Raw genomic sequence first — 12,962 nt, 5'->3', positions numbered from 1 at the left:
TAGTACATATTAATGCAGTCAGACATCTCACCAGTGACTGCAGTGATGCTTACTCCACTGCTTCTGACGTCCTCAAACACAGAGAAGAGAGTGAATGTGTGTTTAGTTCCAGCAGTGAGAGATGAGACTGTGTGAGTGACTCCTCCATCTCCATCTGGTGCAGTGATGTTTATCTCTGTATCATCATACTGGAGGATGAAGCTGCGGCTGTCGTTGACTTCATTCCACTGCAGAGTGATACTGGTCTCATTTTGTCCCGTTGATCTAAAGTTGTCTGGGTTTGGAGGAGCTGAGAAGAAAAACAGAGAAGTGACCAATTTTATCACCAGACACCAACTCAGAGATGTTCTCAAAATAAAAAAAAAAAAATAAAAAAAATAGAATTGTAAACTAACAAACAGTCAAATTTGATATGTCTCAGCCAATACAAGTCCAATTCCAATGAATTTGGGACACTGTAAAACATTAAAAATGAATGTCATTGTTGGTAAATGTTTTTCAAACTATATTCAGTTGAAGACAGTATAAAAACAAAATATCATTTGTTGTAAACATACTCTCACATACTGAATTTGAGGCCTGCTACACGTTCCGATAATTTGGTTCATGGGCAGGTTTAGCACAGTGTTACATCACCTCTTCTTCTAACAACACTCAGGAAGCATTTGGGAACTGAGGACACTAATTGTTGAAGCTCTGAAAATGAAAGTCTTTCCCATTCTTGATATTTGACTTCTGCTGCTCAACACTCTGGGTCTCTGTTGTCACTTTTTGCGCTTTATAATACATCACAGGTCTGGATGCAGCAGGCCGGTCTAATACCCTCACTCTTCTACTGTGAAGCCACAGAATATGGCTTGACATTGTCTTGCTGGAAAAACCAGGGATGTCCCTGAAAAAGACCTTGCTGGATGGCAGCATGTGTTGCTCCAAAACCTTTCAGCACTAACGGTGCCATCACAGATGTGCAGGCCACTCATGCTATGGGCACTAGCACAACCCCCCAGACCATCACAGAGATGCAGACTTTTGACCTTTGCACTGGGAACAATCTGGATGGTCCTTTCCCTCTTTAGCCACAACAATCAATGAAGTTGATGAGGTAAAACATTCAATATTGTGTCAGTCAGGAACTTTTGAAGGACAGCGCTGATGATCGAGTGTGTTGATGGGACCCTCAAGGAAGACATAAAGAGATGAGCCTTCTGGGTTGTTTAATCCAACAGGCCAGAGGGACCACGAGTGGCCAGAAACTCAGAGTGCTGTCTGACTTTCTTCAGCCTTTCCTCTTTGAAATTGTTGTTTGCTTCCACTGGGTTAGCCTTTTTAGCACATAGATGGACTAATGTTACTGCTGAGATGCTGTAATGGTTATTAATGAAGTTAAACATCTCACCAGTGACTGCAGTGATGCTTACTCCACTGCTTCTGACGTCCTCAAACACAGAGAAGAGAGTGAATGTGTATTTAGTTCCAGCAGTGAGAGATGAGACTGTGTGAGTGACTCCTCCATCTCCATCTGGTGCAGTGATGTTTATCTCTGTATCATCATACTGGAGGATGAAGCTGATGTTGTTGTTGACTTCATTCCACTGCAGAGCGATATTGGTCTCATCTTGTTTGGTTGATCTAAAGTTGTCTGGGTTTGGAGGAGCTGAGATGAAAAGAGAGCAATTAGAAAAGACAATCTTCGAAAAAACCTTTGCTGCTTTTCACTGTTTATCTTCATCTATTTTGCACCACTCTGAGAGAAGTTTCAAACAGGAATATGGAGTTATGAAAGTCTCTCACATCAGCTACTTTGGCTGATCTCATTTGCACCAGTTACACAGATTCTCACCAAAGCGTGGTCGACTTCAAAGCCTGCTCCACACACATTGCTTCCATTCATGTAAAATCAGTGCTACAAACTACTGTTCATTAAGTTTTTCTCCCTGATGCTATCTGAACATGATTAAGTGTTGCTTTCATTCACACTTTGCACTGTTTGATCCACTGCTGCTCCCAACTGCTGTTTACATCTTACTAACAGTCACCACATTCATTGTTTCTTCATAAATCATTAGTTGGTCAAGTAGCAACTTGTGTGATACACTAGAAATTCAAACATGTATTTCACGATATTGAAAGGTTGGATTTTTCTTCGGTCAACACAGGATAACACAGTTGTTCTTGAATAAGTACATATTAATGAAGTCAAACATCTCACCAGTGACTGCAGTGATGCTTACTCCACTGCTTCTGACGTCCTCAAACACAGAGAAGAGAGTGAATGTGTATTTAGTTCCAGCAGTGAGAGATGAGACTGTGTGAGTGACTCCTCCATCTCCATCTGGTGCAGTGATGTTTATCTCTGTATCATCATACTGGAGGATGAAGCTGATGTTGTTGTTGACTTCATTCCACTGCAGAGTGATACTGGTCTCATTTTGTCCTGTTGATGTGAAGTCGTCTGGGTTTGGAGGAGCTGAGACAGAAAAACAGATCAGTGACCAATTTTATCACCAACAGTCTGCATGTCAGTCTTGATTCCATTCAACAGAGCTGTTTATTTACATGCCTGCTGCCTTCATCTGTTTCTCCATCTCTACTGTTATTGCTAGTAAATACAAATCATTGTTCAGTCGCTGTCTCCAAGGTGAGATTAAAAAATGATTCCTGCTTTCAGCCTCCTGTTGTTCAGTCAAAGCTCTTGCTGATGACAGCTGCTTGTTTTTGCAACTTGCAAGTGTGGCTGTAACTTACTGGTGTTAATTGGTTAATGAGTGCCAGACCATTGCAAACTAATCTATGAACCATTAGACAGCCATTGAATTATCTCCATGATACACATGTTGGAACATGTCTTTTATCATCCAGTATTGCTTCACACACTGCTCACAGAAAACAACAGTGTTATGCTTTGTTCATAAAACACTGAAGAAGTCAAACATCTCACCAGTGACTGCAGTGATGCTTACTCCACTGCTTCTGACGTCCTCAATCACAGAGAAGAGAGTGAATGTGTGTTTAGTTCCAGCAGTGAGAGATGAGACTGTGTGAGTGACTCCTCCATCTCCATCTGGTGCAGTGATGTTTATCTCTGTATCATCATACTGGAGGATGAAGCTGCGGCTGTCGTTGACTTCATTCCACTGCAGAGTGATACTGGTCTCATTTTGTCCCGTTGATCTAAAGTTGTCTGGGTTTGGAGGAGCTGAGAAGAAAAACAGAGAAGTGACCAATTTTATCACCAGACACCAACTCAGAGATGTTCTCAAAATAAAGAAAATAAAAAAATAAAAAAAAAGAATTGTAACCTAACAAACAGTCAAATTTGATATGTCTCAGCCAATACAAGTCCAATTCCAATGAATTTGGGACACTGTAAAACACTAAAAATGAATGTCATTGTTGGTAAATGTTTTTCAAACTATATTCAGTTGAAGACAGTATAAAAACAAAATATCATTTGTTGTAAACATACTCTCACATAATGAATTTGAGGCCTGCTACACGTTCCGATAATTTGGTTCATGGGCAGGTTTAGCACAGTGTTACATCACCTCTTCTTCTAACAACACTCAGGAAGCATTTGGGAACTGAGGACACTAATTGTTGAAGCTCTGAAAATGAAAGTCTTTCCCATTCTTGATATTTGACTTCTGCTGCTCAACACTCTGGGTCTCTGTTGTCACTTTTTGCGCTTTATAATGCATCACAGGTCTGGATGCAGCAGGCCGGTCTAATACCCTCACTCTTCTACTGTGAAGCCACAGAATATGGCTTGACATTGTCTTGCTGGAAAAACCAGGGATGTCCCTGAAAAAGACCTTGCTGGATGGCAGCATGTGTTGCTCCAAAACCTTTCAGCACTAACGGTGCCATCACAGATGTGCAGGCCACTCATGCTATGGGCACTAGCACAACCCCCCAGACCATCACAGAGATGCAGACTTTTGACCTTTGCACTGGGAACAATCTGGATGGTCCTTTCCCTCTTTAGCCACAACAATCAATGATGTTGATGGGGTAAAACATTCACTATTGTGTCAGTCAGGAACTTTTGAAGGACAGCGCTGATGATCGAGTGTGTTGATGGGACCCTCAAGGAAGACATAAAGAGATGAGCCTTCTGGGTTGTTTAATCCAACAGGCCAGAGGGACCACGAGTGGCCAGAAACTCAGAGTGCTGTCTGACTTTCTTCAGCCTTTCCTCTTTGAAATTGTTGTTTGCTTCCACTGGGTTAGCCTTTTTAGCACATAGATGGACTAATGTTACTGCTGAGACGCTGTAATGGTTATTAATGAAGTCAAACATCTCACCAGTGACTGCAGTGATGCTTACTCCACTGCTTCTGACGTCCTCAAACACAGAGAAGAGAGTGAATGTGTATTTAGTTCCAGCAGTGAGAGATGAGACTGTGTGAGTGACTCCTCCATCTCCATCTGGTGCAGTGATGTTTATCTCTGTATCATCATACTGGAGGATGAAGCTGATGTTGTCGTTGACTTCATTCCACTGCAGAGCGATATTGGTCTCATCTTGTTTCGTTGATCTAAAGTTGTCTGGGTTTGGAGGAGCTGAGATGAAAAGAGAGCAATTAGAAAAGACAATCTTCAAAAAAACCTTTGCTGCTTTTCACTGTTTATCTTCATCTATTTTGCACCACTCTGAGAGAAGTTTCAAACAGGATTATGGAGTTATGAAAGTCTCTCACATCAGCTACTTTGGCTGATCTCATTTGCACCAGTTACACAGATTCTCACCAAAGCGTGGTCGACTTCAAAGCCTGCTCCACACACGTTGCTTCCATCCATCCATTATCTATACCGCCTATCCCTTTCGGGGTTGCGGGGGGCTGGAGCCTATCCCAGCTACAATGGGCGAGAGGCGGGGTACACCCTGAACCGGTCGCCAGCCGATTGCAGGGCCACATGTAAGGACAAACAAACATTCACACTCACACCTACGGACAATTTAGAGTCATCAATTAACCTAATGAGCATGTTTTTGGTCTGTGGGAGGAAGCCGGAGTACCCGGAGAGAACCCACGCATGCACGGGAAGAACATGCAAACTTCACACAGAAAGGCCCTGCCTGACCCGGGGATCGAACCGGCAACCTTCTTGCTGTGAGGCACCCGCACTACCTGCTGCTCCACCGTGCAGCCCCACATTGCTTCCATTCATGTAAAATCAGTGCTACAAACTACTGTTCATTAAGTTTTTCTCCCTGATGCTATCTGAACATGATTAAGTGTTGCTTTCATTCACACTTTGCACTCTTTGATCCACTGCTGCTCCCAACTGCTGTTTACATCTTACAAACAGTCACCACATCCATTGTTTCTTTAAAAATCATTAATTGGTCAAGTAGCAACTTGTGTGATACACTAGAAATTCAAACATGTATTTCACCATCTTGAAAGTTTGCATTTTACGTCAGTTAACACAGGACAACACAGTTGTTCTTGATTCAGTACATATTGCTGCAGTCAAACATCTCACCAGTGACTGCAGTGAGGCTTACTCCACTGCTTCTGACGTCCTCAAACACAGAGAAGAGAGTGAATGTGTATTTAGTTCCAGCAGTGAGAGATGAGACTGTGTGAGTGACTCCTCCATCTCCATCTGGTGCAGTGATGTTTATCTCTGTATCATCATACTGGAGGATGAAGCTGATGTTGTCGTTGACTTCATTCCACTGCAGAGTGATACTGGTCTCATCTTGTCCTATTGATCTGAAGTTGGGTGTTTTGGGAGGAGCTGAATCATAAAAACAGAGCATTTACCATTTTTTTCAAGATGGAATTGTGTTTTGTGTTTGATTACTCATGTTTTTTATTTGGCATTACTTTTAGCATTGTGACAGGGAGGACCATGAAGTCATTGGGCCATGCCGATTAACTGATAACAAAATGATCTCTAGACCCTATCATGAGTTCATATTATGCAGTAAAGGGACTGGAGAATGAAGCTGACGTTGTCGTTCACTCCATTTTGCTCCGTCATCTTTAGATTTTCTGCTCTTTAGAGTTATTCACTGTCCAACAGCTGCCCTCATCTCTGGGTGAAAATGAAGCATCCCAGATTTCACCCACATATTGTTCATTTTAAGTCATTGCTAGTACATATTAATGCAGTCAGACATCTCACCAGTGACTGCAGTGATGTTTACTCCACTGCTTCTGACGTCCTCAAACACAGAGAAGAGAGTGAATGTGTATTTAGTTCCAGCAGTGAGAGATGAGACTGTGTGAGTGACTCCTCCATCTCCATCTGGTGCAGTGATGTTTATCTCTGTATCATCATACTGGAGGATGAAGCTGCGGCTGTCGTTGACTTCATTCCACTGCAGAGTGATACTGGTCTCATTTTGTCCCGTTGATCTAAAGTTGTCTGGGTTTGGAGGAGCTGAGAAGAAAAACAGAGAAGTGACCAATTTTATCACCAGACACCAACTCAGAGATGTTCTCAAAATAAAAAAAAAAAATAAAAAAAATAGAATTGTAAACTAACAAACAGTCAAATTTGATATGTCTCAGCCAATACAAGTCCAATTCCAATGAATTTGGGACACTGTAAAACATTAAAAATGAATGTCATTGTTGGTAAATGTTTTTCAAACTATATTCAGTTGAAGACAGTATAAAAACAAAATATCATTTGTTGTAAACATACTCTCACATACTGAATTTGAGGCCTGCTACACGTTCTGATAATTTGGTTCATGGGCAGGTTTAGCACAGTGTTACATCACCTCTTCTTCTAACAACACTCAGGAAGCATTTGGGAACTGAGGACACTAATTGTTGAAGCTCTGAAAATGAAAGTCTTTCCCATTCTTGATATTTGACTTCTGCTGCTCAACACTCTGGGTCTCTGTTGTCACTTTTTGCACTTTATAATACATCACAGGTCTGGATGCAGCAGGCCGGTCTAATACCCTCACTCTTCTACTGTGAAGCCACAGAATATGGCTTGACATTGTCTTGCTGGAAAAACCAGGGATGTCCCTGAAAAAGACCTTGCTGGATGGCAGCATGTGTTGCTCCAAAACCTTTCAGCACTAACGGTGCCATCACAGATGTGCAGGCCACTCATGCTATGGGCACTAGCACAACCCCCCAGACCATCACAGAGATGCAGACTTTTGACCTTTGCACTGGGAACAATCTGGATGGTCCTTTCCCTCTTTAGCCACAACAATCAATGATGTTGATGGGGTAAAACATTCACTATTGTGTCAGTCAGGAACTTTTGAAGGACAGCGCTGATGATCGAGTGTGTTGATGGGACCCTCAAGGAAGACATAAAGAGATGAGCCTTCTGGGTTGTTTAATCCAACAGGCCAGAGGGACCACGAGTGGCCAGAAACTCAGAGTGCTGTCTGACTTTCTTCAGCCTTTCCTCTTTGAAATTGTTGTTTGCTTCCACTGGGTTAGCCTTTTTAGCACATAGATGGACTAATGTTACTGCTGAGACGCTGTAATGGTTATTAATGAAGTTAAACATCTCACCAGTGACTGCAGTGAGGCTTACTCCACTGCTTCTGACGTCCTCAAACACAGAGAAGAGAGTGAATGTGTATTTAGTTCCAGCAGTGAGAGATGAGACTGTGTGAGTGACTCCTCCATCTCCATCTGGTGCAGTGATGTTTATCTCTGTATCATCATACTGGAGGATGAAGCTGATGTTGTCGTTGACTTCATTCCACTGCAGAGCGATATTGGTCTCATCTTGTTTGGTTGATCTAAAGTTGTCTGGGTTTGGAGGAGCTGAGATGAAAAGAGAGCAATTAGAAAAGACAATCTTCAAAAAAACCTTTGCTGCTTTTCACTGTTTATCTTCATCTATTATTGCACCACTCTGAGAGAAGTTTCAAACAGGAATATGGAGTTATGAAAGTCTCTCACATCAGCTACTTTGGCTGATCTCATTTGCACCAGTTACACAGATTCTCACCAAAGCGTGGTCGACTTCAAAGCCTGCTCCACACACATTGCTTCCATTCATGTAAAATCAGTGCTACAAACTACTGTTCATTAAGTTTTTCTCCCTGATGCTATCTGAACATGATTAAGCGTTGCTTTCATTCACACTTTGCACTCTTTGATCCACTGCTGCTCCCAACTGCTGTTTACATCTTACTAACAGTCACCACATTCATTGTTTCTTTAAAAATCATTAATTGGTCATTTAGCGACTTGTGTGATACACTAGAAATTCAAACATGTATTTCACGATATTGAAAGGTTGGATTTTTCTTCGGTCAGCACAGGATAACACAGTTGTTCTTGAATAAGTACATATTAATGAAGTCAAACATCTCACCAGTGACTGCAGTGAGGCTTACTCCACTGCTTCTGACGTCCTCAAACACAGAGAAGAGAGTGAATGTGTATTTAGTTCCAGCAGTGAGAGATGAGACTGTGTGAGTGACTCCTCCATCTCCATCTGGTGCAGTGATGTTTATCTCTGTATCATCATACTGGAGGATGAAGCTGATGTTGTCGTTGACTTCATTCCACTGCAGAGCGATATTGGTCTCATCTTGTTTCGTTGATCTAAAGTTGTCTGGGTTTGGAGGAGCTGAGATGAAAAGAGAGCAATTAGAAAAGACAATCTTCAAAAAAACCTTTGCTGCTTTTCACTGTTTATCTTCATCTATTATTGCACCACTCTGAGAGAAGTTTCAAACAGGAATATGGAGTTATGAAAGTCTCTCACATCAGCTACTTTGGCTGATCTCATTTGCACCAGTTACACAGATTCTCACCAAAGCGTGGTCGACTTCAAAGCCTGCTCCACACACATTGCTTCCATTCATGTAAAATCAGTGCTACAAACTACTGTTCATTAAGTTTTTCTCCCTGATGCTATCTGAACATGATTAAGCGTTGCTTTCATTCACACTTTGCACTGTTTGATCCACTGCTGCTCCCAACTGCTGTTTACATCTTACTAACAGTCACCACATCCATTGCTTCTTTAAAAATCATTAATTGGTCAAGTAGCAACTTGTGTGGTACACTAGAAATTCAAACATGTATTTCACCATCTTGAAAGTTTGCATTTTACGTCAGTTAACACAGGACAACACAGTTGTTCTTGATTCAGTACATATTGCTGCAGTCAAACATCTCACCAGTGACTGCAGTGATGCTTACTCCACTGCTTCTGACGTCCTCAAACACAGAGAAGAGAGTGAATGTGTATTTAGTTCCAGCAGTGAGAGATGAGACTGTGTGAGTGACTCCTCCATCTCCATCTGGTGCAGTGATGTTTATCTCTGTATCATCATACTGGAGGATGAAGCTGATGCTGTCGTTGACTTCATTCCACTGCAGAGTGATACTGGTCTCATCTTGTCCTATTGATCTGATATTGGGTGCATTTGGAGGATCTGAGCCAACGAAATAGAGCATTTACCATTTTTTTCAAGATGGAATTGTCTTTTGTGTTTGATTACTCATGTTTTTTATTTGGCATTACTTTTAGCATTGTGACAGGGAGGACCATGAAGTCATTGGGCCATGCCGATTAACTGATAACAAAATGATCTCTAGACCCTATCATGAGTTCAGTAGTAAAGGGACTGGAGAATGAAGCTGACGTTGTCGTTCACTCCATTTTGCTCCGTCATCTTTAGATTTTCTGCTCTTTAGAGTTCTTCACTGTCCAACAGCTGCCCTCATCTCTGGGTGAAAATGAAGCATCCCAGATTTCACCCACATATTGTTCATTTTAAGTCATTGCTGCAGCTAACAGCTTGCTGTTGCTACTTGCAATTGCTGTTGCTCACTGCTATGGCTGTTGTTGTCTGGAATTGACTCTTCTGTGGCTCCCACAACATTTCAACTTAGTTTTACAAACATTTGTTTACAATTGATCCAGTTGCTAAGGCTCTGGGTATTTAAACATACTGTATATTTTATGCTGTCATATTGGTATGTCTACTTGCTAATCTATGTCACAGTGTATATTTGCTTAAATATGTCATGAAATATATTTGCTGATATTTATTTTTATGATCAAACAGCAGAAATAAGATGCATTACTTATTGAACAGACGAATGGGAAAGTGAGGGAGCAGTTATCATCTGACCATCGTCCCGAGTCACTTAACGCTGTGGTGACGCACTGCTCCATGCCAGAATTTGGTTGGTTGTCAGCCCAGTGTCGAAACAGAGAGGTGCTTCCATCAGACCACACTTTTTCCCGGTGCAGACCGATCCATACAAAGGACCCAGCTGTCAGATTTGTGATGATATAATTGTCTGCCTGATTTCTTATACTGAAAGACAAACAGTAGCATATACAGATCAAAGTTGAAAAAAAAAAAAAAAAAGACAAAATCAAATCTGTGATGGTGTCCCAGCTGACATTGGGGATGGGCACACTACACCCTGGACAGGTCACCAGTTCATCGCTGGGCTGACATATGGAGACAAACAACCATTCAAGCTCACATGGGCAATTTCCAGTCACCAATTAATTACATGTCTTAATTACATGTAATTAATTGTCGTTGGACACCCACTGCACCACCCTGCTGCCTACGTAAAATCAGTACACATAGTTACCTGAAAATTAAGGTATACTATGCTACCACACTTCTGACTACAAAACAGTAATACAGATTAAAATAGAAAAAGACAAAGCCTTAAAATAACCATGCTGCATTTTTGGATCCCCGTGACAGTGAACATTCTCAAAATGGGATTCCAGCTAACTGTCACAATAATGAAGAAGCATGATTTCATAAACAGAACAGACAACACCTTAAATCATTGGTTCAGTGCTGTACCTGGCCAGATCGACATAATTCTCCCTGCAGAATCTTTGAGCTTCAGTCCAATTCAGAGATATGTTGACCTTCACGAAGGATGATGTGCCATCTACTGTACCTGGAGATATATGGATGAGGATAAACATTTATTTTGGTTCGATGCACACAGGAGTGTCAGTGACAGAAAGTAGAAAGATCTAAAGATCTGGATTCAGTGGTATAAATTGTTGCTCATGTCACCTCCACATAACAAATACAGAGAAGTAAGGAAAATAACGAAGCAATTTATTTATAGCCACATGAAATCCCTTGAAGACGCCTTACAAGACCTGGCTAATGGTACAAGAAGTGGCAAAATGTTTCTAGAAATGCTCAGTGTGTCTGGCCCCTTGTTAATTCTGCAGCTGTAGGAAAACTCACCATTGTAGCACACAAAGTGTCGTCGGAGGCTGCAGTTCGAGTCGTCCCATTTGCCATAGTGTGAACTCTTACTTAAAAGCTCTACACAGTACTGTTGTCCTCCTAGATTGTTGGGCTGGCCAGTATACCAGTTTCTAAACTCTGTCTCTCCATCACCATAGAAGCTTCTGTCACTTAGGGACCATCTCCAGCTGTTCAGCAAATCATCAAAGAGACCTATCCAAGCCTTGCCTGTTCAAAAAGGTGTTCGTTATAAAAAACAGCAAGCATTCAAAAATATTTTTAAGGGCTCAATTAAACTAAACTGTAAATCATTTTACAACTCACTAAATATTGCTTAAATTATGAAATTATGTGTCTCCTCTGCTCTTCATTGAGGGCCATTGTTGTTCTCTCACATGTTCACGCTCATATTTTAGAATTTTATATACAGTATATATGCTCATATATGTGTGTGTGTGTGTGTGTGTGTGTGTGTGTGTGTGTGTGTGTGTGTGTGTGTGTGTGCATATAAGTGTAAATGTGTATAAGTATACAATTCCAATATGGAGAACTTGCCTGTGTAGTTCAGTTTGATGGCGCTGACAACAGCTGCGACATCAGATGGATTCTCTATGGTGGCCAAGTCATTGCCGGCCTGTCTGCAGAAGGTCTGAGCTTTAGTCCAGGTCAGCGGTGTCTTCACAAAGTAGTACTGACGAGAGTGGGCAGAGGCAACACTGAGCAGTACTCCTAAAACAAAGAATATTCACATCTTAATTAATTATTTTCGTATAAAGTTGACTTTCTTTGTTCATGTCTGGTGAATATGAGGAGGCGCTGCGTATCAGGTTGAACAACATTACTGTGGTGTTTTACAAAGCTTCTTCCTCATTGATGAGATTTTTGGAATTGAGATTAAATTCTTTTTAATCTGCATCTGCAAGTAGTTTAAGAAAAGCAGTCGTCGGCCCTTTGTAAAGAGTTGAAATGATTTTGTATATCGTTCAAATGCTCAAATGAGTCAGCGTGGTTAATCTATACCTAAGTTTCTCATTTATTTACAGCTAAATACACAATGAGAGAACATTCCCTCCCCACCGTTTTTTGCCATGTCATTGATTGGGTCGTGCTCCACTGAACCTGAACCAAACAGCTCTGCTGGATGTTATGTCTAATGCCTTAACAATTTCTCCACCTCAGCTCGAACCGGATCAAGTTTCAGTCTGTCTCAGTAAATCAGTGTTCACTGTTAACCACTGATAATAAAAAAGAAAAGCAGCAAACATGAAACATGAAGAAATATCTGTGTATGGTTCCAATCAGAGCGCTCAACATGGGCTGAGTCCGACAGTTCACACCTGCCTCTCTGCATACTGTAATGTCCCTGCAGAAAACACTTGCTGTACTTGGAATTCCTCGCCTAAAAGCCGACACAGGAATATATATGTTATATAAAATAACTGATGAACATTGATATAACAATTATTACAGTTATTTCATTCTTAGACGTTGTCGTCTTTGATTCAGTTCCATCCACAGCAAACTATTCAAGCTGTCATTTCTTCAAAAAGACAAAGAGCCAGAGTAACAAAACAAGAGGCACCAACCTGTGAGGACAAAGAAGAGCAGCCCATAATCCATGAGTTAAACCTGTGAACAAAATGCATTTGAAAAAATAAATCATGTGTTAGTGCTTCTTCTTCTAAACTGTCCAAACCAACTCCACTCTTCTTTTCTATGATATACACATGTAGATGTGCCAGCATATAGATGCCCAACACATTTA

General features: G+C 41.2%; 1 protein-coding gene across 1 annotated transcript; it reads right to left on the bottom strand.

The window, feature by feature from the left end:
* Positions 1–49: 49 nt before the first annotated feature.
* On the bottom strand, positions 50–9,410 carry LOC139351808 (tenascin-like). Its single transcript, XM_070993814.1, has 11 exons — positions 9,131–9,410; positions 8,317–8,574; positions 7,503–7,760; positions 6,139–6,396; positions 5,491–5,748; positions 4,306–4,563; positions 2,939–3,196; positions 2,210–2,467; positions 1,397–1,654; positions 190–289; positions 50–71 (listed from the first exon to the last, which is right to left on the bottom strand). The coding sequence occupies exons 1-11, from the start codon at positions 9,408–9,410 to the stop codon at positions 50–52; spliced, it is 2,466 nt and encodes an 821-aa protein (XP_070849915.1).
* Positions 9,411–12,962: the final 3,552 nt, after the last annotated feature.

Source organism: Chaetodon trifascialis, chromosome 23, assembly GCF_039877785.1.
Source record: "Chaetodon trifascialis isolate fChaTrf1 chromosome 23, fChaTrf1.hap1, whole genome shotgun sequence".
Classification (NCBI taxonomy): Eukaryota; Metazoa; Chordata; class Actinopteri; order Chaetodontiformes; family Chaetodontidae; genus Chaetodon; species Chaetodon trifascialis.
Note: the sequence above shows the minus strand (reverse complement) of the source record. Positions and strands in the feature narration are given on the sequence as shown.